Here is a 22,653-nt window from a genome sequence, read left to right as displayed (position 1 = left end):
ACACTCCTATATATATATATGTATATATATATATATAATAATATATATAAAGATTCATTCTTTTAGCTATTGAGTTTTTGCTGCTTTCCATACTGTCGTTGCGATGATAAATGAAAAATTTTCGTTTTGGACACAAACGTAGTCCTCCAAATTGAAGCATTTTTCATCAGGAAATTTTTTTAGGCATGTGAATTTTCGAAATGCCAAGGAGGCCTTAGTGGTACTATTCCGGAGTGTCACTGGTGAAGATTGGAACGATATTATGCATGACTGCATGGTATATTGTTAACATTTATCTTTGATGAAGGCAGTTATACGAGATAGATTTGTAAAGCTGTATATTGACATTGAAATGATGTATCCTTATTGATATTGCTGTATTTCGGAGTGACAGCTTTAGGATCAAGGAGAACAAATGTACACAGTGCAAAGAAATACCAACCTGTCTGTCGTTGTATTCTTGTTACATCGAACTTATCTCAGAAATCTTATTCAGATATTTTTTTTTAAGCGCAGTCCACCACTATGCTATTGGAAGGAAGGTGTCAGTTATTGGCAAACTGATTGTGGCAATTACTTTGGTGCGATCATCTACTTTTGCTCCTTCTATCTCATTATTACTTACATCGTTCTAAATCTTCTCGTTGGTTCGTTTTGACAATACTCTATATCAGTTTTAATTTTCTATTCTTATCAAAAGTGCCATGGAATGGACTTGAAATCATTATTGCAGCTGTAATCATCGAGAATTTCTCGCTGTTTTACTCAAGCGAAGAAGATGCTCTTTTAAGCTACGCAGACATCCGTAACTTCCAGCAAGTTTGGAATATGGTAGATGTAGAACAAAAGGTAAATAGATCTAGCGATCATAAATTACTAACACTATTTTATCATTTAATGCAACTCTTCTTTCGATAGTAACGTGCAACCTTGGACAAGACATGTGTTGTCTTTCTGGGAAAACAAAACTTACACCGCTACGCATTGAATCATCCCATTTAAATTTAGCAATTGCACTTAGCATTTGCACATTTATAGCGCACAATACCAGTTCGTCGAGTAAAATTTCTATTACGTTTACTAAAAGGTCGACTGGAGGTTGATCCTAACCGAGACCGCTTGTTGTTTAAGTACATGTGCCATGAAATGGTTCGATTACATAATGGTGACGACATCTCCTTTCATGATGTTCTGAAGTTAGTTATTATTTAGATTCCTGTTGATAAACACTAGACGACTCATTGTTCCTGTTTCCTGTTCTTTTCATCGACTATTTTTACTTGTAACTGCAGTTTCACTGTTTCATTCATTCTTAGTATTTGTGCGAAAGATAAAAAATTTTTCAGCATGTTATCTTACCGCAGCGTGGATATACGAAAATCTCTACAGCTTGAGGAACTGTTGCATCGAGAGGAATTGGAGTACATCATTGAAGAGGAAGTGGCAAAGCAGACAATACGTTCATGGCTAGAAAGTTCTCTACGACGAATCAAAGCACAGCAGAATGTGCCTTTTTCTATTTTCATCATTTTATTAATAACTTCAAGCATTCATTGCCAACTCTCATTCACTTTACATTCATGCAAGGGAAACGATACAGTTATCCGCCCTTAACTTTCCGATACTTTTCTTTTTCTTTCTTTTTTTTTTTTAAGTCTCTTTGCATATGAGTAGAATAGATCATAAAAGACCATCCAGTTATCTGATGCATCTCATTCTCCGACAGATGCATAACTTCTTAAGAGGAATGTTTAGTAAACACTTTCTGGAATAATTACTTTCAGAAAGACATTCCACTGATTGCACATCTCCGACCCTTTCTAAATGAACAACACATTGTGCCCTCGATGCTACAATTAAATCAGGTCCCAAATCAGATGAATGCAGCAAGTAATCTTCAGCAAGATCAATCGCAACAATTTCGTGAATTGATGGATAACGAGGAGGAGGAACTGATTAAATGTAAATCAACTAAAAGGTCACGGAGGAGTAGCATTCCAGAACTTGTTGGTGTTCGTCTTTTTCCATTCCGTATAAAAGAGAAGAGACAAAATAGTACATCAACAAAGTGTTAGGAACACAGCACAGATCGTTCTATTAACTAATTCGAAGTGATCACAAACTTGAAGATTGGAAGCAATATCGGAAAGATGGGGGTTCACAGAGTGAAGTAACTGAAAGAGGTTTATTCCTGATGATAGCTCATAATATCTCTGGAAGGGTTTCATGTCAAATTAGTAAATATTTCCACTTTATTAAAATGTAAATACAAGATAAGTGGAGAAGGAGGGAGAGAATTATTTGTTTCATCTGAGTAAATTCCATAAGTCCTATCACCCGATCCTGAATCTGTATAAAAATTGATTCACTGTTTTACTTCTTTACTCACTGACTTCTAAGCTTAAACGTTTCGCTTTGCTACTTGCACTGAAGTGGAACTTGTTTCGCAAAAGTGTTCTAACACATAATAGCGCTGACGCGTTGGGTCTATAGGCACAATCTGACTTTCATCAGATTTATGTGTAAATTAATAAGGTTGTTGACAAAATGACAAAATTACACACAACTTTTCGTTTTTGTTACATTATTGGTTAAACTACTGCAGCTTTATTACAAATCCCAATTTTAGGAAGCTGCAAAAAAATTTATTTTCACTGGAAGTTCCAGCGCGCGACTGCGAGGAGTACATAGTGTTCAATCGGTAGATCGGACAAGCTGTCGTGAGGAAAAAGGCGTAAAGTCTTTACTCAGCACTGAAAGAAGTACACCAATCACTCGCGATGAGCGGAGGTCAATAAAAGGTGTTCAAGTTAATGTACGTACCATATTTGTCAGCTTCATCTACTATCCATTCCCTCCTGGAAAATTGAACATATGGATGGGGAAAGGGAAGAAGCTTTCCTGTTTGGATTGATTCTTAGAGAAGTGCACAAATTGGTCGCACAGTTTTTGCTGTCCATGGTTCGAGGTTCATTTAGAAGGGAACAGAAATAACTGCTGTTTTTAGTTACCAGGCAGCGAACTACCTGATGTTAAAGAGTGGAATGAAGAGAACGTCAGCAATGATGTAGCCAGTTTTACCGACCGGAGATATTCCGCAGAATCTGCCCTTCTCGCTGTTAATGAATTCAATAACGGTAATATTGAATCGTTTGTTTTCTATATTAGTTATTCTCTTACTTTTTCAGTTCCCGTACCGAATCAAATTTTTCCCATCATAAACTTGAGAATAGTTTCAACGTGAAAGCTGAGTCAAGTTGTTATAAAAATCCTCACTCTCATTCTCACCTTGTAAAGAGTCTTCCGAAATAATTTCAAGTGTTCCGGTAAATTGATTAGAAAAGGATTACTACTAATTCTGACTAGCGAAACTGGCAGAAAATTTTCAACATTACTGCCACGAAAGTAGGATGAGCACTTTTCATTTTTTCTTCCAGCTATCTTACCAATTAAAGTAGGTGACCCTCCTGAGGATTACTTGCCATTCATGTTATGCAGCACATTTCTTTGAGTTACAATAGTAACAACTAGTAAATAAGTTGTGATGTTCTTTTAGATTCGATCTCATTTACCAGTAAACTTGCCAGCGCTCCCTTTACATGGGCATCTTCCTCAGCTGGTGAGGAAGATGCCCATGTGAAGGAATGGTGGTCCGATTCCAATATTCTCATCCTCAGCTAGTAATTGGTCAGTTTCCTTCCGTTCATTACTTCGGCCGATTCAGCGATATCATCCTTTCATTCATATTATGAGTTGCGCTTGAACATTTTTTTGGTGAATGTGTCATCGTTCTCTTGCCCATTTGATTTCGTTCGATATTATTGCAAACAACATTGACATTCCTAACTTATCACTTATCAGTTGTAAATATTCACTATTGTGTGTAATTTTTTCGAGCTAATCATTTCGAAGGAAGTTGGTGGCAATAATTGATTACATTCAAGTGGTAGTTTTGGAGATCAGTTTCTGAACTATGCATCAAGATCAAAGAAACCAATCATTTAAGAAAGTTGTGGGCCAAAGAATATGGTAGAAGCTGTAAGAAATTCAGACCTTGCACTTTGCAGGATGTAGTTTAGACTGCAAATTTTGCAGTAGCATATACTTCGCTGTCATTTTGAAAAATCTTGGTTAGTTGCCACACTTGAAAATCCTTCTTCAGTAGTTTTTGCTCTTTTTTTGTGAGGAATTTCTTAATTTCATATCTTACTGAGAAGATAGCTCAGTGACCAGTTGATGTGTGAAGATTCGAAAATGATGATGGTACTGCGAAGAATAAAACCCAGTGAATCATTCCGAATTCGAATGCGAATTATGTTCTCCCATTATTTTCATGCAAAAATTCAAATGGAAGTACAATAAGTTAAAATTTATTAAACTGAATTCGTTTTCTCATTTCCGATTTTCCTGACAGCCTTTCGAAAAGTAATCTGTCGAATGTGACAGTGGAAAAGCAACAAAACTTGATTATGCCATGTTAGGCAGCTATTCCCTTAACATAGTTCCTTCCTAGAGCAGACATCTGCTTACTTCTTCACTGAGAATGGCCAATTTATTTGTTGCATAAATTTTATATCTTGGGCGGCACTGTTATCAAAGATATCCAAAATATAATGTTACAAAATTATTGAACAAAATGGAAAGCCGAATGCGAATCAAAAATTTTGAAAAGTGAAGAGCTGTAGCCCTCATGGGGTGCACACATGAAACTTATTACATATACTGTTGGGGTGAATTTCACTACTGATCCACTGGAGGACGCGAACCAGTTCGCGAAGAATAAGTTCGCAAACGGCTTCGAAAACGATTTTATTCCCAACTTTGTCTTCGCATCGCTCCATCATCATCTAAATTGCTTTTGAGTGAATCTAAATATTCCTTTAACCACATAGTTTTAAATTTATCAAGCACTTGATTAATCAAATGTGTCATCGCTTTCAAAAAGCATCGTATACTTCACCAATTGGCGAAGATTCAGTGATTGCGTGTGATGAAGATGACAAAATTTGATGAGTGAGCAAACTGAATAGAATGGTTAGATAAGAACTTCCCACTGCAATCAATTATCTTCAACATTTATTGCTTCTTCTCAGGGGAGCGAATGTATTAAATGATAGGGAGACGGTCATCACTTACAAATTCCTTTTGAATATATATACAAAGAAAATTGAAAGCATTGTCACGCAATTAGATGTTTGAAATTTATCAATAAATCTCCGAAATTGATTGATGGTTTTTTTTAAAATAGGATTATGAATGCACGACAAAGACGATTTTTTAAGGTGTAGGATTTCATTTCAACCTCAAATTCGTTAGCAAAATTCAACCTCAAATTCGTTAGCAAAATTTTGGCAGGTTGTTAAATTGGAGGCCACATGTTGCTTCGCAAATTATCATTGTAATTTTAACGTTGGGGAGTATGTTTTTCGATGGTGTAAGGTACTGTTAAAACTGTCTGCATATTTAGGTTTCCAGATTTAGGGTTCAAGTGTAATCAGAATAGCTAAATAGCTAAATAAAGATGTAGCTGACGTGAATCAATTGCAGTCCTCATGACGCCATGACGCCTTCAATTTTATTATAATTGATTCAGCAGTTTAATTTCACCTATCCTTCCCGCATAGCTTCTTTAAAAGATTTTTTTTCCGTGACCTCAGAGTTTACCCGGTGACAAATTGATTTTTCGACTTTCTTTTGCCTAAACTTCGAAATCCTGAATATCTCGTTTTGGAATCTGTGATTATACCTGGCTGACAACTGGGGACGCTGTTCCATTGATGACCAATTTTAAATCTTCCAGAAAAACCACACATAAATTGCATTTGTCAATCTTCTTGACTGATGGTAAATGGCTGTCAGTAGCAATCAGTGTTTCATGAAGTTCTATTAGATTATTATCCAACTGTCGAAAATCGGAAACGACAGCAACGGTTTCAACAAGTGGGACACGAATAATGTAAAGGTAGGATAAAAACCAGTAAAACATAACTGCAAAAAATCAATCTCAAAACAGGTTTACCATAAAAAGTTACTACTCCAACATGGTAGTTCCCCGTTTTCCCGAGCTTGCTAAGCAGCGGTCCCAGATTTCAGTTTGAATAATTCCAAAAACCCCTTGAAGTAGTGTCAAATTGGTTCTTCAGGGCCGCTTGCAGTATGATCAAGGATCTAGGAAGGTTCTTATAAATCATTATAAAGTTCCTATATGTTATAAAATTCATAAATTTTACAATTTCTAAATGACTTGAAAATTATAAAAAACTTTATTATAAAGTTTTTATATCGTCCTTATGAAGCAGCAACTATTAGCTTACTATTAGCTTAGAAAGCAAAGCTTCAAACTACACGAATTTCATAAATTCCTTATCAACTGCAAGCTTCCAGTAGGTGATTTGCTCTTACTAGTACGACCACTCCCCCACCTATTTGACTTGCTATCTCCAGACGACGGTAAATGACAATATGATGGTATGCTAAATTTGTTTACATTCAGAAAACTAGTGGCTCTACAGATGCTTTAGTTGTACAGTTTTGCTCGGATTGTCACTTCTCTTTTCAAACACACTGCAGACATCTACAGTACGATGTACCATCTCCAAAATATGCTTTTCTCACTCTTTTAAAGAATATTAATTGAATATCACTTCATGCATGCTACCATATTACAAGTACTCGATTTATTAAATGACTGCAATCACTTTTCAAGTGCCGCAGGATTTGGCAGAGAGAGGAGCCAAAATCTCATCCTAATCCAACTTAGATATTGAGCTTTGCAAATATTTTCCAAACACTTAAAAATACATTTAATTCGTGGCAGCAGAAGCTAACAATTCAAAAATAAAAAGCAGAAATAACAAAACAAGAAAGCGTTCATCAGAATACTACAAAACTGCGACATTTTATTGAGAGAGCAAGATAAGCGACGCGAAAGTTTGACTTATACAGCTATAAGGACGTGAACAGAATACGTGCGATTCATATCTGATAAATCTAATGTCCAAAACTAAAAAAACTCCACTATTCCTTAACAGAATTGTATATAAGATGAATTTAGAAATTTCTGACTGTTCCATCAGTCAAATGGAAAGTTCAAGCTACAGTAACAATAAAACGGTGCAAGTGGTGTTACAAAATTACGTGGTCATGAACACGTCATAATTTCAGTATCAGGTAAATTGCTTTGATAAAGAGGAAATATACTTTCTCCAACATTTCAAGAAAAAACGACTCAAAACTAGAAAAAAGCTCTGCTGTCTAAAAAAATTAAAGCAGCTCCATGTATTTCAAACTCGAACCAAAATGATGAATCGCCGATTGATTTCGTTTGTTGAATTTAGGAAACATAAGACAGAATCACGGAACGAATGGGGGACCAATGATAATACACGCGATTTTTCTGAGTGATGATGGCACATTAAGCGATCAACAATGACATATTTCGTAGTGATAGAATCAGTAACGAGAAATAACAGCGGTGAAGGGAAGCTATAGCGAAAGAACAATTTCTTTGAAATAACCGTCCAAATATATGTCTACAGAGAAAAAATTCCTGGACAATTCAAATGCTAATTGGTGACAAGTTTAAGACAAATTTCCAGAGCGCTGACAGCAGAAAGAAAACGATAACTGGATAGGGTGATTAAACAGTGACAAGAGATGTTCTCAGCTAAAAATGAAATCTAGAAATTGAAACGAATTATTAGCTCTGCACACGATTAGATATACGAACAGTTCGTATACGTATAGTATAATAAGAACAACGTTGAACCTAAACTTTCTGGAATTTGTACAAAACAAAAAATAAAGGAGTTTCCACAGGCAATACTTTTCGAAATTGCAGCAAAAAGATTAGCCTGATCAGGTAATCTCAAGGCAAAAACGTTGTTCTTTTAAATAAACAAGAAAACAAAAACAAATCATTATAAACATACACGTGCAGATCAATATACCCTACAACAAAAAGAAAAACAAAACAAACAAAATTAATAGACCATTTTGCTGAATAAATCAAAGAAGTTTCCAGTAATTTTCCAGAAATTTCTCACAAAGGGGCTAGGCTTTGAAGTCTCCAACTTCTCCTTCCATCAGTTTTTTATTAAATAGTGATTACGAATTCCAATAAGACAAAGTCTAAATGAAAACAACATATGCAATTATTTCAACAATAATATCATTTTCCATCCTGGATGTTTCGTAGTTCTTAAAAATGAACGAATGGAACAACAAGACAGCCAACGTGTAAAGCAGCGACAACTGAAGGCTCACAGAATGATTTTCAACAAACTGTGCTTGAGCACGACAATAACAAGAGACCGATAAAAGCAAGCTATCATCTTCTAATTCTAGCCTCTGAGATTCAAATTTGCAAAAACTGGCAGCCAAATTAAAACGCATGAAGAACGTTAAAATCTTTACTTTCTCCTAAATAAAAGCAAATCTAATAACAAAGTAAGAACGAATTTTTTTTACAAAGTCATCCATATCAACTAAAAAAAAATGCAAGGCAGCAAAATATACGAAAATTCTGGAAAAGGAAAAAAGCGGCCACCAAAGAATTAAAAGAGAAGCAAGGAGATCTCTTCAACAATCCAAACATAAGTTCGAAGACCAAATTATTGCTAATTGTTACAGTTGATTCAAGTACCACTGAAATCAGAAAGCCAACTTCTTGCACATTCAGCAAAACGCCTTACCATTGATCGCTCTGCATAAGCTTGCATGGTTAAATATTAACCCACCGAACGTCACTTATCTTCAAACTATTGACAGGATGATAAAAAAAATCCAACTCAGAATAATGATTGAGAATTTTTTTCCTAACTTAAAATTTTTTCCTACTCTTCCCTAACTTAAAAATTCAACAAATATTGGTAAATTCTGCTGCCTTGGGCCTAAAAATTGCAAATAACAGTTATAGTAATATTAATGACACAGCCAGAATATACAAGATATGTCAAAACGTGCATATATGCATTATCATACACACACATCTGACTATTTTTCCAGTGCAGGTCCAAAAGAAATCTCATAACAAATCAAATTTCCGCATCATAAATTAAAACAATTCACCGACAAATAACCTGACACTAATCCTTCTGGTTTTTCAAAGTGCTGAGAATGCACACTTTTTTAATTTGCAATCTCCAACAGTGTTTAACCATCTTGAAGACTCGGCGAAGAACCTATAGTTAAAATATATCACACTTCCAATAATTAAGTAAGGATAACCCCTTAAGGAACTTAATTTTTTTACGTCATTATTTTTTTTCAACTTCAAAGTAATTACAAGTCTACTTTCTGAAGTGACGAATAAAAAAAAAATGAACTTGCAGATAATTTTAAATGTGACAGCATGGAATAAAGTTTAGTATGTCAAAAAAACTGAAGATGAACTTGAATATCAAGAGATTGTACTTCACATTTAACCTCAGCAATACAATTATAATTTTCAAATAAGAAAATCCAAGCGTGCCTAAGACTGAAAACTCCCGAATACTAAAATTTAAACTGCACTTCGGAAATTCAGACAATGCAAACCAACAATTCTGAAAAGAAATGTAGCCTAACTGAAATTTGATTGGAAAAATTACATGAAAAAAATTACCTATGTTGAGCTTCTGTACATACCCTGAGTGCTGGAAGTACTTTGCCCATTGGTAGGTCCAATATTTAGTCGCTGTGAAAAATCATTGATAAGCTGACTAAGCCTCGCTTGCACAGCTTGCGATGACTGAAAATTACCGAGTACACGAACAATCGTTGCTTTTTGGGTTTCATCATCACCTGTATCATCCGGGATTTTTACCTGTGCTCCCGTCATACGCTGTAGCTCGCGAACCTGAAGTATTTTTAGTCAAATTACTTCAATATCTGGATTTTCAACTTCAATGGGCGTGTAAAATTCTTTAAGGTTGAGAAACTCACATTTTGACCTCCTTTTCCAATAATTCTTCCAACAAGTCTGCTCGGCACAGCAATTTCAGTACATAATCGTACTTCATCCATGTAGTGGCAACTTTGTTCGGCAATGCGCTGATATATCCAGAATTGTGCCTCAAATGTCATTTTGAGTCAGCTCTAATTTGAAATCAAAAAAATGCGGAAAATAATGAGACTGTACCTTCCTTTATCTAATTCCCTATTCTACCTTACTTCTTTTTAATTGAAAAACACCACACTGACAAAAGACATTAGTAAGGCTTCAAAATCCAATCTTAAATGTCTGATAAATCATGCAAAGGCTTCTTATAATTCAACAGACATTTATAATTGCATATGTCTTGAAGAACAGAACAAATATATCTTGTGGAACCTAGTAACTCACTTGTATTACCATTACATCTTTGCGTAATTTCTTCTGGAAAATCTATTCAAATCTTCTACAAATTATTCAAAATCAAAAAATTACTTTGTACTGTTGAGGATCGTTGCCAATAATCGTCACAAGACGTTCCTCAGCATGCACATCCTTATCTTTATCCTTTGCCAACTTTGGTGATGTTGTCTGAAGGTAGATTTCAAATTATAATGGAATGTATAATATGGTCAATGTCTCAGGCATCTTAAGAAGAAACAATGAAAAATCAAGATGGTATCTGATTAGTTCAACTTTAAGTTCTGTTGACTTGAAATTAAAAGAAAAGTGTGCTCAACGAGGGTATACAATACATCCCAACTACCAAACCTGTTCGCTCATCTATTCCAGTCATTAAATCATCATATTTATTGATCAATCTTGCTAGAGACAAAATACTATAAACGTTATGACCTTTTCTACATTCTCTTCTTTCTTCTCAATCTGTTTTTCATCGCTGTTATTTTCATCCTTACCCGGTTCATTAACCCTTTCATTTGCCGCCACCGTTTCCTCCTTTACCGATTCGGTGCTGTTTTCCTACGCATAACATTGATTATTTTTTCGCGTCATCAAAAAGCCCAAATATTTATTTGAAAATTTGCTTTAACTCAATGAGTTCCCTAGAAACTGAAATAAAATTATTGAACCTTATCACTTTTTTCATTGTTTCCTTCTCCTCTGTTTTCCTTTTTGTCTTTATTCATCCCTCCGCCTTCAATGCGCAGTTGCGCACCTGTCAGCCGTATTGCACTTCGTATGTGAGCACCCTAAAGACGCCATTAAAAAAACCTGTCAATTAATTCATAGTTAATTTTGAGAAATTACATGTCTGTTCAATGTTGTTAATGTACTTTTTTCGCCAAAAGACCAGTTATAGTCAGCTCCATGTTTGGACAACTACTGGGGACTACATATCGCCGAATGGTATTGCAAAAGTTAGAAAAGCTAAAACGAAAAAAAAGTGTAGGAAGGCAAAACTAAAACGAAAAAACACTAAGAAGGGAAATATGAGTTCAGTCAAAACTCAGTTAAGAATTCAAGCTCTTTTTCCCACTCTCAAAAATTCTCGCATACTACACTTGTTTCTGATCTTCTCTTTACATAAAGTTTTGAAACACCACTAACCTTTGCACCAATCAGCGCACCAACCATGTTATTCGGTACCCACATGTGAACAGTACGAACCTGCTGCTGACTTGCAGCAGTTGTGGTAGTACCAACCGTATTGCGAACATAATGAGCGGGAGGGAGACCAGTGGCAGCAGTCAGATAACCTGCTTCGCCCATAGACGTCATTAAAGGCATAGATGCTGCAGCACCCGAACTTGAAAACATTATCTAAAATAAAATAAAAAAGTTATAAAGGAAAGTGGAAAGCATTTCGATATTTGAAATAAGCATAATGTCACCTAAATGTTTTCTGTAAGGGTTATCAGATTATCTCATGAATAGATTGAAAAACAGTTTGCATCAGGGAATCTATGGGAAATTCGTACTCCATATTTACAGGATCTTTTAAACCAGTGTTTACAAAGTTTAGAAAGCTTAGAGGGGAAATTCCTGCAGCGCAAAAAATTCCTATACAAAAAAAAAAAAAAAACTACAAGACATAAAGCTCTCTTGAAATTTGAAACTAACCCGACTATTCACATCGGCTTCAAAACTTAAACGTAATTTCTGACTTATTTTTTGTTCCGCTGCAGAAACAACACTCATTGTGGAAGCTTTCACAGTGACTGTTCGTTCCAGGTGCACTGACACATCAGATCCATACAACGATGAAGCAGTATAGGGTGGCATCAAGGCATAAGCATCACGTGCCAAAGTCGGTTCACTTAAATTACTGCGACGGAAATTTTTTTGTTCTCAGTTAGACGTCCTAGATCTTATTAAAATCATCGATATCAAAAGAACCAGTTGCGTTAGTATAAAATTCATTTTCAACACCAATTTTACAGATGTAGCTAAGCTATTACGTATATCACAGCTGTAGATGAATTAAACTTATCGTCGTTATACCGCTCAAAGGAAGTTTACGATACAAGTGTGTAATTAAAAGAAACGACAAATATACCGATTCTTACCATGAATTGCTTGGCTTTGTAAACATCGATAAAACTGCATTTCTGCATCAAAAAAGGAAAAAAAAATGAAAACCAACTTCGACACATAAATATGAGCACCAGTCTCTTCCATAATCTTTTTGATCGTGGCACCACCTCTGCCAATCAAACGTCCAACTAGCTGATTATGAGCGCGGATTTTCAGTTCGATATCAGGACTGAAAGTCGATATTTGTAATCAAATCGATAAATGATAAATGGTAAATGATTAATATCGATAAATGATAAATGATTAATAGTTTCAGGAAAGAGCACAAGACAATCACTGACTGAAAAAATCTTCTAAACAACGCAATAATTCAAATTTGGATTTTTACCTACCAATTTTCTGACCATTCCTGGCGAAGATTTTAAAAGGGAAAAATCTTACTGTTGTGCAATAGTGTTATCTTTTTCCATTTCCTTCCTCACAACTTCTAAAATTTTGATGCATGCTTTTGAACAACCCTCCGGCTGCCCCAAAATGGATATAACCTGTAATAAAAAATGACTCAAATATATTTGGAATTATTTTGGTCTTTTCAAAATTACCTTCCAGAACTCTAAAACTTAAAATTAAAAAGCATGAATTTCATAATTGCAAAAAAAAAAAAAAAAAAACAAAACCTTTTCAGTATTTTTAGTAAGATCACGCGCAGCTCTCTGCACATCAACAACACAGCGTGCTTTGGATTCTTTCGTTATTTCACGAATGCTCGATCCACCCTGACCGATGATGGCTCCCACATATCTTGCATCAACAACAATTCGCAGTGGCATATCCTATAAATTAAAAACTTTTGGAACTCAAAAGCTGGGTAACCCATTACGCATTCGAAATAAGTAATTTACCCTGACTGCAATGTAAATTATTAGATTAAAATGCGTAATAGGTTACTCCTCAGATATTTCTAGTACGAGGATGTTATTTAAGAAGGATAAGCAAAAGACTATTTGGCTAATGATGAAGGCGTATGCATATATCACCAGAAAGTGCGTACGTTTGCATTATGTGTATGTTGCGCAATGATGGGAGTAAGCCAGAGATGCGTCATAAAAGAAAGCTGTCCATTAGCATAGGAATGAAATTTGAAATGAAAACCGCATTCCAAGTTATGGTGCTAGCTATTACTGATCAACATTTGGAATTATAAACACATTAAAATGCATTTGTATTCTTTTTTCCTAATCATTCTCCATCTCCCACTAAAACTGAGAATTTGGAATTTCGATATTAAAATGGCTACCTGAGACGAAAGCATACAATGATGTGGTGTAAGTGAAGCTGCCAGTGGTGTAATGCCTTGAGCAATACTATGCGGTCCATCAGCAGAAACAGTTCCTGATTGATGCATACCTTGATGTGTGATACTTCCCGACGGTACATTGCCCTGGTGTACACTACCACGATTTACACCGTTCCCACCAACTTCATGACCACCTTGCCGTTGTTGCACATTATTTGCTATCTCTGCAAACATTTCCGTCTCAACACCAAATAAAAGAATATTGTTATTAGAAGGAACGTCTCATAAAATCCCTGTGCACAGTAGTAAAATGATAACCATACCCAAACGATGTACAATAAAGTATAGGAAGAGATAACAAAATTACTATTTGCTAATGATGGAAAAAGCATTGGAAAAAAAAGCATTCTATTTGCGTTAATAATTTCTAAAAAACAGAAAAATTGTCTAAACTTACGCCCAGTACCAATGGACGGACGAGAGTAATGGCTTGGACCTTGCTGAAATGTTACGGGATGATGTTGCGGAACGGCTTGATAACCTGAAGAAAAAGCAAAAATTTCATACAACTTCAAGGATATTCCGAACTACGCAAATAAGATCATAAACAACTTTGACAGCAAAGTAAATTTAACCGCTCAGCTTTGAGAAATACAAAAGATGTAGTAAGTCTTTTAAAACTGAAGCATGTACAGTGTGGATCAGCCTTTCTGATACTTTGTTATTCAGTCACCAGTGCGTTAGGTTTTCTTTAGTTCTTCCCTGCCGACATACTGAAATATCTTTAATCTCACTAAAACTACTAATATGCTGTCGTCAATTTCGTCAATAAAAATGAAGCTCATAAGTTATGTTTTGGAACAAGATATTTTATAGAATCCTGCCAAATTCTTTTTTTCAATTTTCTGTAATATTCCGGGTTAGCGAAGCATACAAATGTGCGGAATATAGTAAAATTCAAATTACAAAAGTTTTGTCCCGGAGGAAGTATTGATTTTATACTGCTTATGAAAGTATAAAAAGTAAAGGTGAGGGACTGAAGAAGTAGGGAAAGGTTGGAGTGGGAAGAGAAAATCTTCATCTCATGGAGAGGTATGACAGAATGCCTATTATCCGAAAATTATCGTATCTTAAGTAAAATCTATGAAAAGAAAAAGAACGATAATAGCAAAAGTCACAACAACTAATGTTTGTTGAAAAACAAAAAATGAAAAAAAAAAAACTGGACTTCAAAAACGAAACACATCAATTTTATTTATCTTCAGTGACAGAATCAATCAATAAGAGGAAGGAGAGATAACCCGAGGGCTGTATTCACTGCTGCTGACATACGACAACGTTTTTCAAGTTTAGTCCATCGTACGCAAGAAAGGACCAACATTGAAAATAAGCAGTACACACAATAGAGAAAAGTTCCTATTTTAAAGCACGAAGTAACGTCAACTGTGCAGCGCTAAAAAAATATAACTGTAACTAAACTTCAATTATATCAATATGAATAAGTTTGTTACTCAACCTTACCCACTAAAAAAGATTAGAATTACATGGTTTCGGCGGGATTGTGTGAAAAACAGTTAGATCAGTAAATATAGTGCTAGAAAATTTTACCATTTATTCGGAATTTTTCCGAATTTAACTTCATTGGTTTCACTTTTTAACTGGTGATTTTTCTGTTCAGTGTCTTAGAGGCTTTAGGTATAAAAAAAGGTTACCACAAGTATATTATCATTATTAGGGTGGCAATCCATTTTCATCAAAAAATTATTGGAAATATAAATAATCCAACTAGTGCCAATAACTGATGTTTGAACAAAGATTTGGTCTGCAATGCTCAATCTAATTTTAAACTATAACATATTGTGGAGTAAATTTCGCGAAAATGAAAAGACATTATCAACAGATTACTGGCTCGAAAATAGGCCATAAATTTGACATCTAAACTTTTTGTAATTTAAACAATGGATCGGAATCCCTAGCCTCAACTAAAATATTTCCGAAGATATTGATATTTTTTGAACTGGTTGTAATGGAACAGATATTCCCAAAAAAAGAACAAAGTATCAAAAAAATAATTCGTGAAAATCGGCTATCGGATAATAAAGAACAATCTGATTTTTAAGCATCTTGTACTGAAAAAGTTGATCGATGATGGACGTTAAAATTCTCACAGAAAATTTTTAAAACTATCTGTTAATGAAGTGCTAATAAAACGAAAAGTTGAAGAAAGAGCAAACCAAGAACCATAAATCATGCAAGAGTAGTTCAACAGGAGTGAAAAATGCTGCAGCAAAAATGCGAAATCCCCAAATGCTACTTGAAAGGATGGATGCAGACATACACATGTATATCTATTCACCAACTCATATGATTCGTGATTTTTAGTATAAATTTTGGATAAAATAGCGTTATGAGACAATTATAACTTATATTTCAAACATCTATCAGAGGTTGATTCAATGAACTTGACTGCTGAATAATAATTCTACTACTTTTAAAGCATGAATTTGATCTTCACCCAGCAGATACGTTATTTTCGCCAAGATACTTCCAAAAAACATCATGTAATACTTTTTGGAATCTAAATTTCCGAAAATTATACAATGCTAAACATGTAAAACTGAGTCTACGCACATACAATTACCGATCGGGCATAAAATACAAAGATTTTCTCACATTTCACTCAAAATTTTTGCAAAAAGCCATTTTCATTGACATAGATTACTAAATAACAGGGATAAAACAAATGACGACAGCTTCATTTAAATCCTAGTATCTGTACAACAGTTACTGATTCCGTCCTAAATTTCTGTACTTTAATGGGTACTTGGATTCCAAAAACCTCAAACAATGATAATTTCCGTCCCCAACACTTACCTAAAGACGGATATAAATATGTATCAAGTAAAATAGTCATTCGCCTTTCTTAATTGAAATTGATTTAAAAATAAAACCGTATGTCTCTGATGCTTTCAGCAACTTTTTCACTAAACTGTACCTGTATTATACCGAATACAGAAATTAGAATATTTAAAACTAACTTGCAATATACGGTGGCTGATTAGGATATAGATTGTAGGGTGTTGTGGTGTAGACAGGCTGTTGCGCTTGGGTCGATCGGTTCGCAAAATGCTCCATTTGTTCTTTAATATGTCGCACTTTTTCTGAACAAACTACTTTTATAGTCCAGCTATAATCTACTGCACAAATTATTTAATCATTACGAAAACATTATAAAAGCAATTCTTTTTAACTTGTTGAGTGTTCGAGGTGAGAACTCATCAACACCTCTTTCATAACAGTGATATTATAGCCTATCCTAAACGGATAGATCACTGAGGATCTGTCCTGCAATGATATATGCCCAGAGATAAGTATGTTTCCTAAGAAAAAGAAGTGCTACCTCAGATGAGTAAAAAGATTTGAATGCAAATCCAATCTTGTCGCTGCTCGTCACAAAACTTCCTCAAAAGTACAGTTTGTTAATCTTTTCGTTGAAAATAATGCCAGTTCTTCACAAATAATTTCTGAAAATAACTTATACAAATGCACATATAAAAGTGAAAATAATATTAATAATGATGTTTTAGAAATAGTTGTACATAAAACAGGAAAGGAGAAATAAAATAAATCCTTCACCTTGAAGAACAAATATTCAAAACACCGTTTACGAGTCAACAAATATATACCAGTATAAAGATTACGTTACATAACCAATATAGCAAACTCCTAAAATGCTACATTCCATAACAGTAAGTCTGCAGCATCCCAAGAGGAATGCCGCAGAATCTGGTCCCGAAACCATAACTTTCTCTATGCTTCATCCTACTCGCCCTACCCTTTATCTCTCCATATCCCTCGTCTTTCCTCCATTTTCCTTAACCAAATTTTTAGGTCAAGCAATGTTTTACATTCATTCGAACTTTTACGACTGACAGAGAATTGGATGAATGACAGGTAGACGGTTGCTGAAGTAGATGTTAGAATCATGTCCCGACGCTGGCAAGTGAGACGATGAGAGGCAGGGTAAGAAGGAAGAATGAAAATGATGGAGTGACAGGTTGATAAGAATAACGAACGACAGCAACCCGTTGACAATTCACTTGACAGCTCGAGCGAAAAAGAAAAAGAGATTTGGAAATATGAATCCACAAGGTCATAGGTAATTATACTACTGTTCAGATTACTCCAACCTTCTGCTTGTTCAAGCATCCTGGCTTGAACGAAAGAAAACGATAGAAAAACTCTTACTTAGTTACTTAAACCATACCCAAAACCTCTCCGAAAATCTACTACATCCATCTCACCCTCAGAAACTACCCCGCCCACACCCCGCCACCAATAATCAACCAAGTCTCAAACTACCGTACCCGCTGACCGAATCGCGTGTTTTCCTTCCAAGATCACAAATTTAATCCAACAGCGCACTTTCGCTAGTATTCGAGTCCAGGTGACGTTATCTGGGGGTTTCAGTGGAATTCTTCGGAAGATTTATTTATGCAATTAGCTCAGGAATACTGAAAAAATGGAAGCTATAAATCTCAGCAAACACAGTGATATCTGCACTAAAAACAGTCGACGAGATATCGTGTGGTTGCTGTTTGATGTAAGTTGCTGCTCCATAGGGTCATTCAGGAGATAAGTTTTGGCGAGTTGGAGTCTGGAAAGTTATGAAAGATAGGAAGTATTTGACCTGAGAGATGCTAGAAGTTGAACAATTGTGGAAGGCCAACACTGCGGGTATTGTTTCAGAAGTTTATTTGCCGTAAATTATCAGAACTGTAAAAAGACATAATAAATTTATCCAAGCTACCCTCAGTTGAATAAAGTTGCCATGGCGACTTGGCGGTCAATTTTGAGCTAAATTGGTTTCCGTAAACTTGCCAAGGTCAACTGTTTCGTCGAAATTTCCTACTACAAATATATTTTGGGTTACATATAAAGTTTGATTATAATTTTTTTCACGTTTTGGAGAGAAAAATTTTGTTTTTTGGATTTTTTTTTTTGGATCATTGAAACATGAAGCCGTGAAATAAAATTTGAAAATTTTTGTTATATTGAAAATTTTTATGCTTTTCAGTTATGCTAAAAATTTTTATCGAAAATTTTTATGCTGTTCATAGAATCAATAGTTTATACAGATTAGATTAGGACAAGAAATAAGATGTTGTTAATAACATTTTTGGAAGTGAAAGAATTTGGACTATGTAGAAACGATAATTTGTTCGGGAATCTCGGTTAATGAATAAAAACTAAAGAAGCATCTCCATCAATTTCGGATCATAGAACAGACTTTTGACTGTGCTTACAAACTTTTACTGAACAAGCAATCCTTTCAAACTGAATTTTTGAAAATGAAAAGAATATTATGTGGATGAAATTGCAGAAAAAACAACTTATTTAATCGTTTGCGCCAAAATGACTTACTCATTTAAAGTTTGGAAGAGATGGAGTCGTGAAAAAAGACGCATGGTATGTAATGCTCTTTCACATTCAATAAAAACAATTAAAAATTTTCTTTAAAACTTGAAATTCATTCGTTATCTTTTGGTGGCAAACTCAGAAAAATTACTTCTTGGATTCCATTACTATATTTTATGTTTTCCACGCCAATTGCTTAAATCGAAGTTTCCATAAAATTTTGAGTCAGCATTCAACGCTGTTATTTTTGAAAAAAAGAAATCCTAAAATCGGTTTCGCCAGTCTGTAACGTCGAAAACAGCATAAATGATTATTAGAAATCTCATCACCCACAACTTGAAAAGACTACAAGTGCCAAAATTTTGATGGAAATCTATCTGAATGTTAATTTTTGATGATGAAACTGTTTGGAGCTGGTATTATTAAATTATCAAAATTTGAAGGATACATTTTTGGTTGAGGCTAAGGAGGCTTTCGATCCGTCATTTACACTGTAAAAAAGTTTGAATAACAAGTTTGTGACCTTTTTTTTGAACCGATAATCTGCTAATATTGTTTTGAGCCTTATGTAAAAATGGTCCAAAAGTAATTTGGATCTGGAATTGAAAATTGAGATTTCAGTATAAAACATTAACAACAGCCTGTTGCGCATGCGCGGTAATCATCGGTGCAAATGTATTGGTTATGCAAAAGTTTATTAAACATATACCAACAGTTATACTTGCTATTTTGGAAATAATCTCGGTTTTTTTCATCATATTAGCACTCATTCTCGCTGCCATTCTCAAACGACGTGATTTATTGAACGCTTATATGATTTCTGCGGTGAATAATTGACATTTAAATAGATCCAGATTTCTATTAAGAACGATACAAATAACCAATAATGCTATTGTCAAAAATGTTATTTGCTTTTAAATCCAATGTTTACTGAAGAAAAACTTCTGTACCACTAACTTTAATTGATTTGTTTCAACTTCTGTATAAGATGGACACCTTAAGGAAATCCAGCCAAGATAGATGAAAATATTTGCTTTTCCTAACAGAGAATAATTGTCAAAGAACCGTCATAGCGACTGTGAAAAAGACCCATGATGTTATCCTTCGACTATGACATATTTATGAGTCAATCGAAAATTATGCCAAACTTTGTTACATTACAGTTTATGTATTCCCAATATCGTGTCATTATCGCTGTAACTGCTGCCTTGATTGCTATATTTCCACAAACTTATATATATCTACTTCCAAGTCGACAATATACTAAGCCACAAGGTCCATTATGCTAGTCATTTGTCCATACGCATAATTGGCCAGTTTAAAAAATGCCAAAATTAGAGGTTGTTGAAGAAGGAATTCAATTCAAATACAGTTGCGGCGATCAGTCTATAATGTCTTTTACTAAATAATAGATCGAGAAAAATATCAAATAATATAATTTCAGTTAAAATATATTATTTGCAGTGCGGGTGATATGGATACTAGTTTCTTTTGCAAGCATCCTTGCATGGACACTGCAAATGATATCAGTATACTTTGCCATGATGTATCGCTCTTATTTACCGCGATCCCGAAGACAGAAGGTAGTATCAGATGCAGTTCCTAAGAAAAGATTAGACGAAAGTGCAATGGAGGCAAATACCGCGGAATCGCAATTACAATCAGCTCCCGAAAAGGAACTGAAAGCATTATCCAAAGGCGAATCGCAACTAATTTCTGAAAAAAATCTTCAACCGATTCCTGGGGGAGAACCACAACTATCACTTTTCACGAAAGATCAGAAACCGGTTTCATATCCATCTACAAATAGTAGAAATAATGACCAAGGGAGAGAAAAACACTAATGGAAAAATAAAAAAAAATTGGATTCTGAATTGAACTGCGATAAATGCGCTTGAGTGGCTTTTATAATAAAAAATCGATTCAAGCGCAAGAATCTCCCGCTTGCAGATGGAATATAATTTATTCGTTCTATCTCGATCCAGTTTAATCTAATTTACTTGTCCATATTCACGTAAAAATTGCAAGATCTAGATTCTAGATATTTTGAGTTTCTATGTGATTTTAATATATTTCATTTAGTTCAAATTTTCCCTTGTAAATTGTTGTTTGCTCTTTCATAAAAAAGAAAAAATCCTTGCTGAATAATTCATTCACATAAAAATGCAACGACAGAAACGTAAGTTTATGAAAAACATCCCTCAAAAATCCTCTGTCCTAATCTTTTTCATCTTAAAATCTTAAATGAGGATAAAATTCGCATTTTCATAATTTATTTTTTTAAGGATTTCGATGTCTGATTGACTGAAAAAGTGTAATGGCAGTGCACTTGAACTGAGCAAAAGAAGAGCTCAAAGTCGCTAGTTTAATCATCCCGTAGAATTGATCGATAAGTGCGTAATGGTTGACTTGATCATTAGTGTTGTCGATCATTGTCAGCAAACAACAATGTCATCGTATCACGATCTTCGTCTTAGTTTTCCACCTAGCGATACTTGAAATGTTTAACTGACTGTACATTTGGCTTTACTAATGCTTTAAGCTACGAGAATGCTGCTAATGCTGAAAGATTGAATGTGCGAAAAAAATGGTATCTTATGTCAACAAGTTTATTGAAATGATTTCAACTGAATTAGTATATTGCAGATGTTAAATGATGTAAGTCATGCTTGATGAAGATTACACAGACAGTTGTCCAGCTTCTCTTAGTATAGTTCTAATAAATTTGCTTACAATAAATGTGTTATGTAAACAACTTGACATACTTTGTAAAAATGTTTTCTGAGTATGCAGTGGTGAAGACATTTTATGCTAATATTATCATTCTTATTTCTGCATAAAGAGGAGAATGCGGTTGAGATGTCATTTCGTGCATATTTCCTGCTTCTAAGGTGCTTATTCGCCAACTATTCTCTCCAAAAACAAATTTTCTATCCTCTTTAGCTAATTAATTCTGTATTTTCCGTGAAATTGAATGAAACTTACGTCATTCTATTGTTCTCCTCTTCTCTCTTCTCTCTACTCACAATTTTGTTTCTCTGTGTAATTAAATTCTTCTTGAAACTTTAAATTTTAGTCTAATAATAGTAGGATGACGAATATTCATCCTGACGAAGAAAACAAAACCTCCATTCTTGACGATTTGCCAAAAAAATTGTTAAATGAATCATATTACCATGGATTCCTTCCTCGTGAAGATCTCCCATGTCTGTTAGAACAGGTTATTGTTTTAAGATATTTTTTCTCGTTGTCCATTTAATGGCAGGGATATAATTAGGCTTGAAACAAATTTTGATACTAATTAATTAAATTAAATTAATTGGTTATTTAACCCATTGTTTTATTCTTCTCTAATCTTTAACTTGAGTAGTGCAACTGTCAGCAATCTCCTCTTCTATTTACGTTTGTCAATGGCCTTTGGCTCCAACATTGCAATTAATTGTTTCACTGAATCCACTAACACAAAATGACTTTACGTCTTAGGTGGGAGATTTTCATAGTTCGAATTACTCAACTGAAAACCGGTGAT

At 34.6% G+C, this 22,653-nt stretch overlaps 4 protein-coding genes across 4 annotated transcripts in view; 2 read left to right on the top strand and 2 right to left on the bottom strand.

Annotated features, from left to right (window-relative positions):
- The window catches only part of LOAG_16729 (voltage-gated calcium channel), a gene marked incomplete at its 5' end in the record, with an annotated part of 14,860 nt that extends 11,038 nt beyond the window's left edge, over positions 1–3,822 (top strand). The window contains 9 exons of the mRNA XM_020449379.1: positions 184–277; positions 512–647; positions 734–849; positions 1,039–1,196; positions 1,347–1,506; positions 1,785–2,012; positions 2,630–2,815; positions 3,008–3,137; positions 3,557–3,822. Coding sequence (XP_020307109.1) covers positions 184–277; positions 512–647; positions 734–849; positions 1,039–1,196; positions 1,347–1,506; positions 1,785–2,012; positions 2,630–2,815; positions 3,008–3,137; positions 3,557–3,681 — 1,333 coding nt within the window. The 3' untranslated portion in view covers positions 3,682–3,822. The remainder of the gene's footprint in view (positions 1–183; positions 278–511; positions 648–733; positions 850–1,038; positions 1,197–1,346; positions 1,507–1,784; positions 2,013–2,629; positions 2,816–3,007; positions 3,138–3,556) is intronic.
- A 1,831-nt stretch (positions 3,823–5,653) lies between these two features.
- Positions 5,654–5,986, bottom strand: LOAG_04820 (hypothetical protein; the record flags this gene model as incomplete). The annotated part of the gene is made up of 2 exons (XM_003140357.1): positions 5,654–5,698; positions 5,747–5,986. 2 exons carry the CDS (start codon positions 5,984–5,986, stop codon positions 5,654–5,656), a joined length of 285 nt encoding a protein of 94 aa, XP_003140405.1.
- Positions 5,987–8,832: 2,846 nt separating this feature from the next.
- Positions 8,833–17,126, bottom strand: LOAG_16728 (KH domain-containing protein). The gene is made up of 15 exons (XM_020449378.1): positions 17,107–17,126; positions 16,745–16,867; positions 14,164–14,247; positions 13,707–13,930; positions 13,087–13,242; positions 12,851–12,954; positions 12,519–12,638; positions 11,996–12,191; positions 11,483–11,695; positions 11,005–11,124; positions 10,769–10,894; positions 10,409–10,504; positions 9,925–10,053; positions 9,605–9,838; positions 8,833–9,182 (listed from the first exon to the last, which is right to left on the bottom strand). Exons 2-14 carry the CDS (start codon positions 16,839–16,841, stop codon positions 9,605–9,607), a joined length of 1,899 nt encoding a protein of 632 aa, XP_020307108.1. The 5' UTR covers positions 16,842–16,867; positions 17,107–17,126; the 3' UTR covers positions 8,833–9,182.
- A 3,542-nt stretch (positions 17,127–20,668) lies between these two features.
- Positions 20,669–20,968, top strand: LOAG_04817 (hypothetical protein; the record flags this gene model as incomplete). The annotated part of the gene is made up of 1 exon (XM_003140354.1): positions 20,669–20,968. The coding sequence occupies one exon, from the start codon at positions 20,669–20,671 to the stop codon at positions 20,966–20,968; it is 300 nt and encodes a 99-aa protein (XP_003140402.1).
- Between the last annotated feature and the right edge of the window lie 1,685 nt (positions 20,969–22,653).

This window comes from Loa loa (assembly GCF_000183805.2).
Source record: "Loa loa unplaced genomic scaffold supercont3.15, whole genome shotgun sequence".
NCBI classification, from domain to species: domain Eukaryota; kingdom Metazoa; phylum Nematoda; class Chromadorea; order Rhabditida; family Onchocercidae; genus Loa; species Loa loa.
The sequence above is the reverse complement of the archived record's forward strand: the minus strand, read 5'-3'. Positions and strand labels throughout refer to the sequence as shown.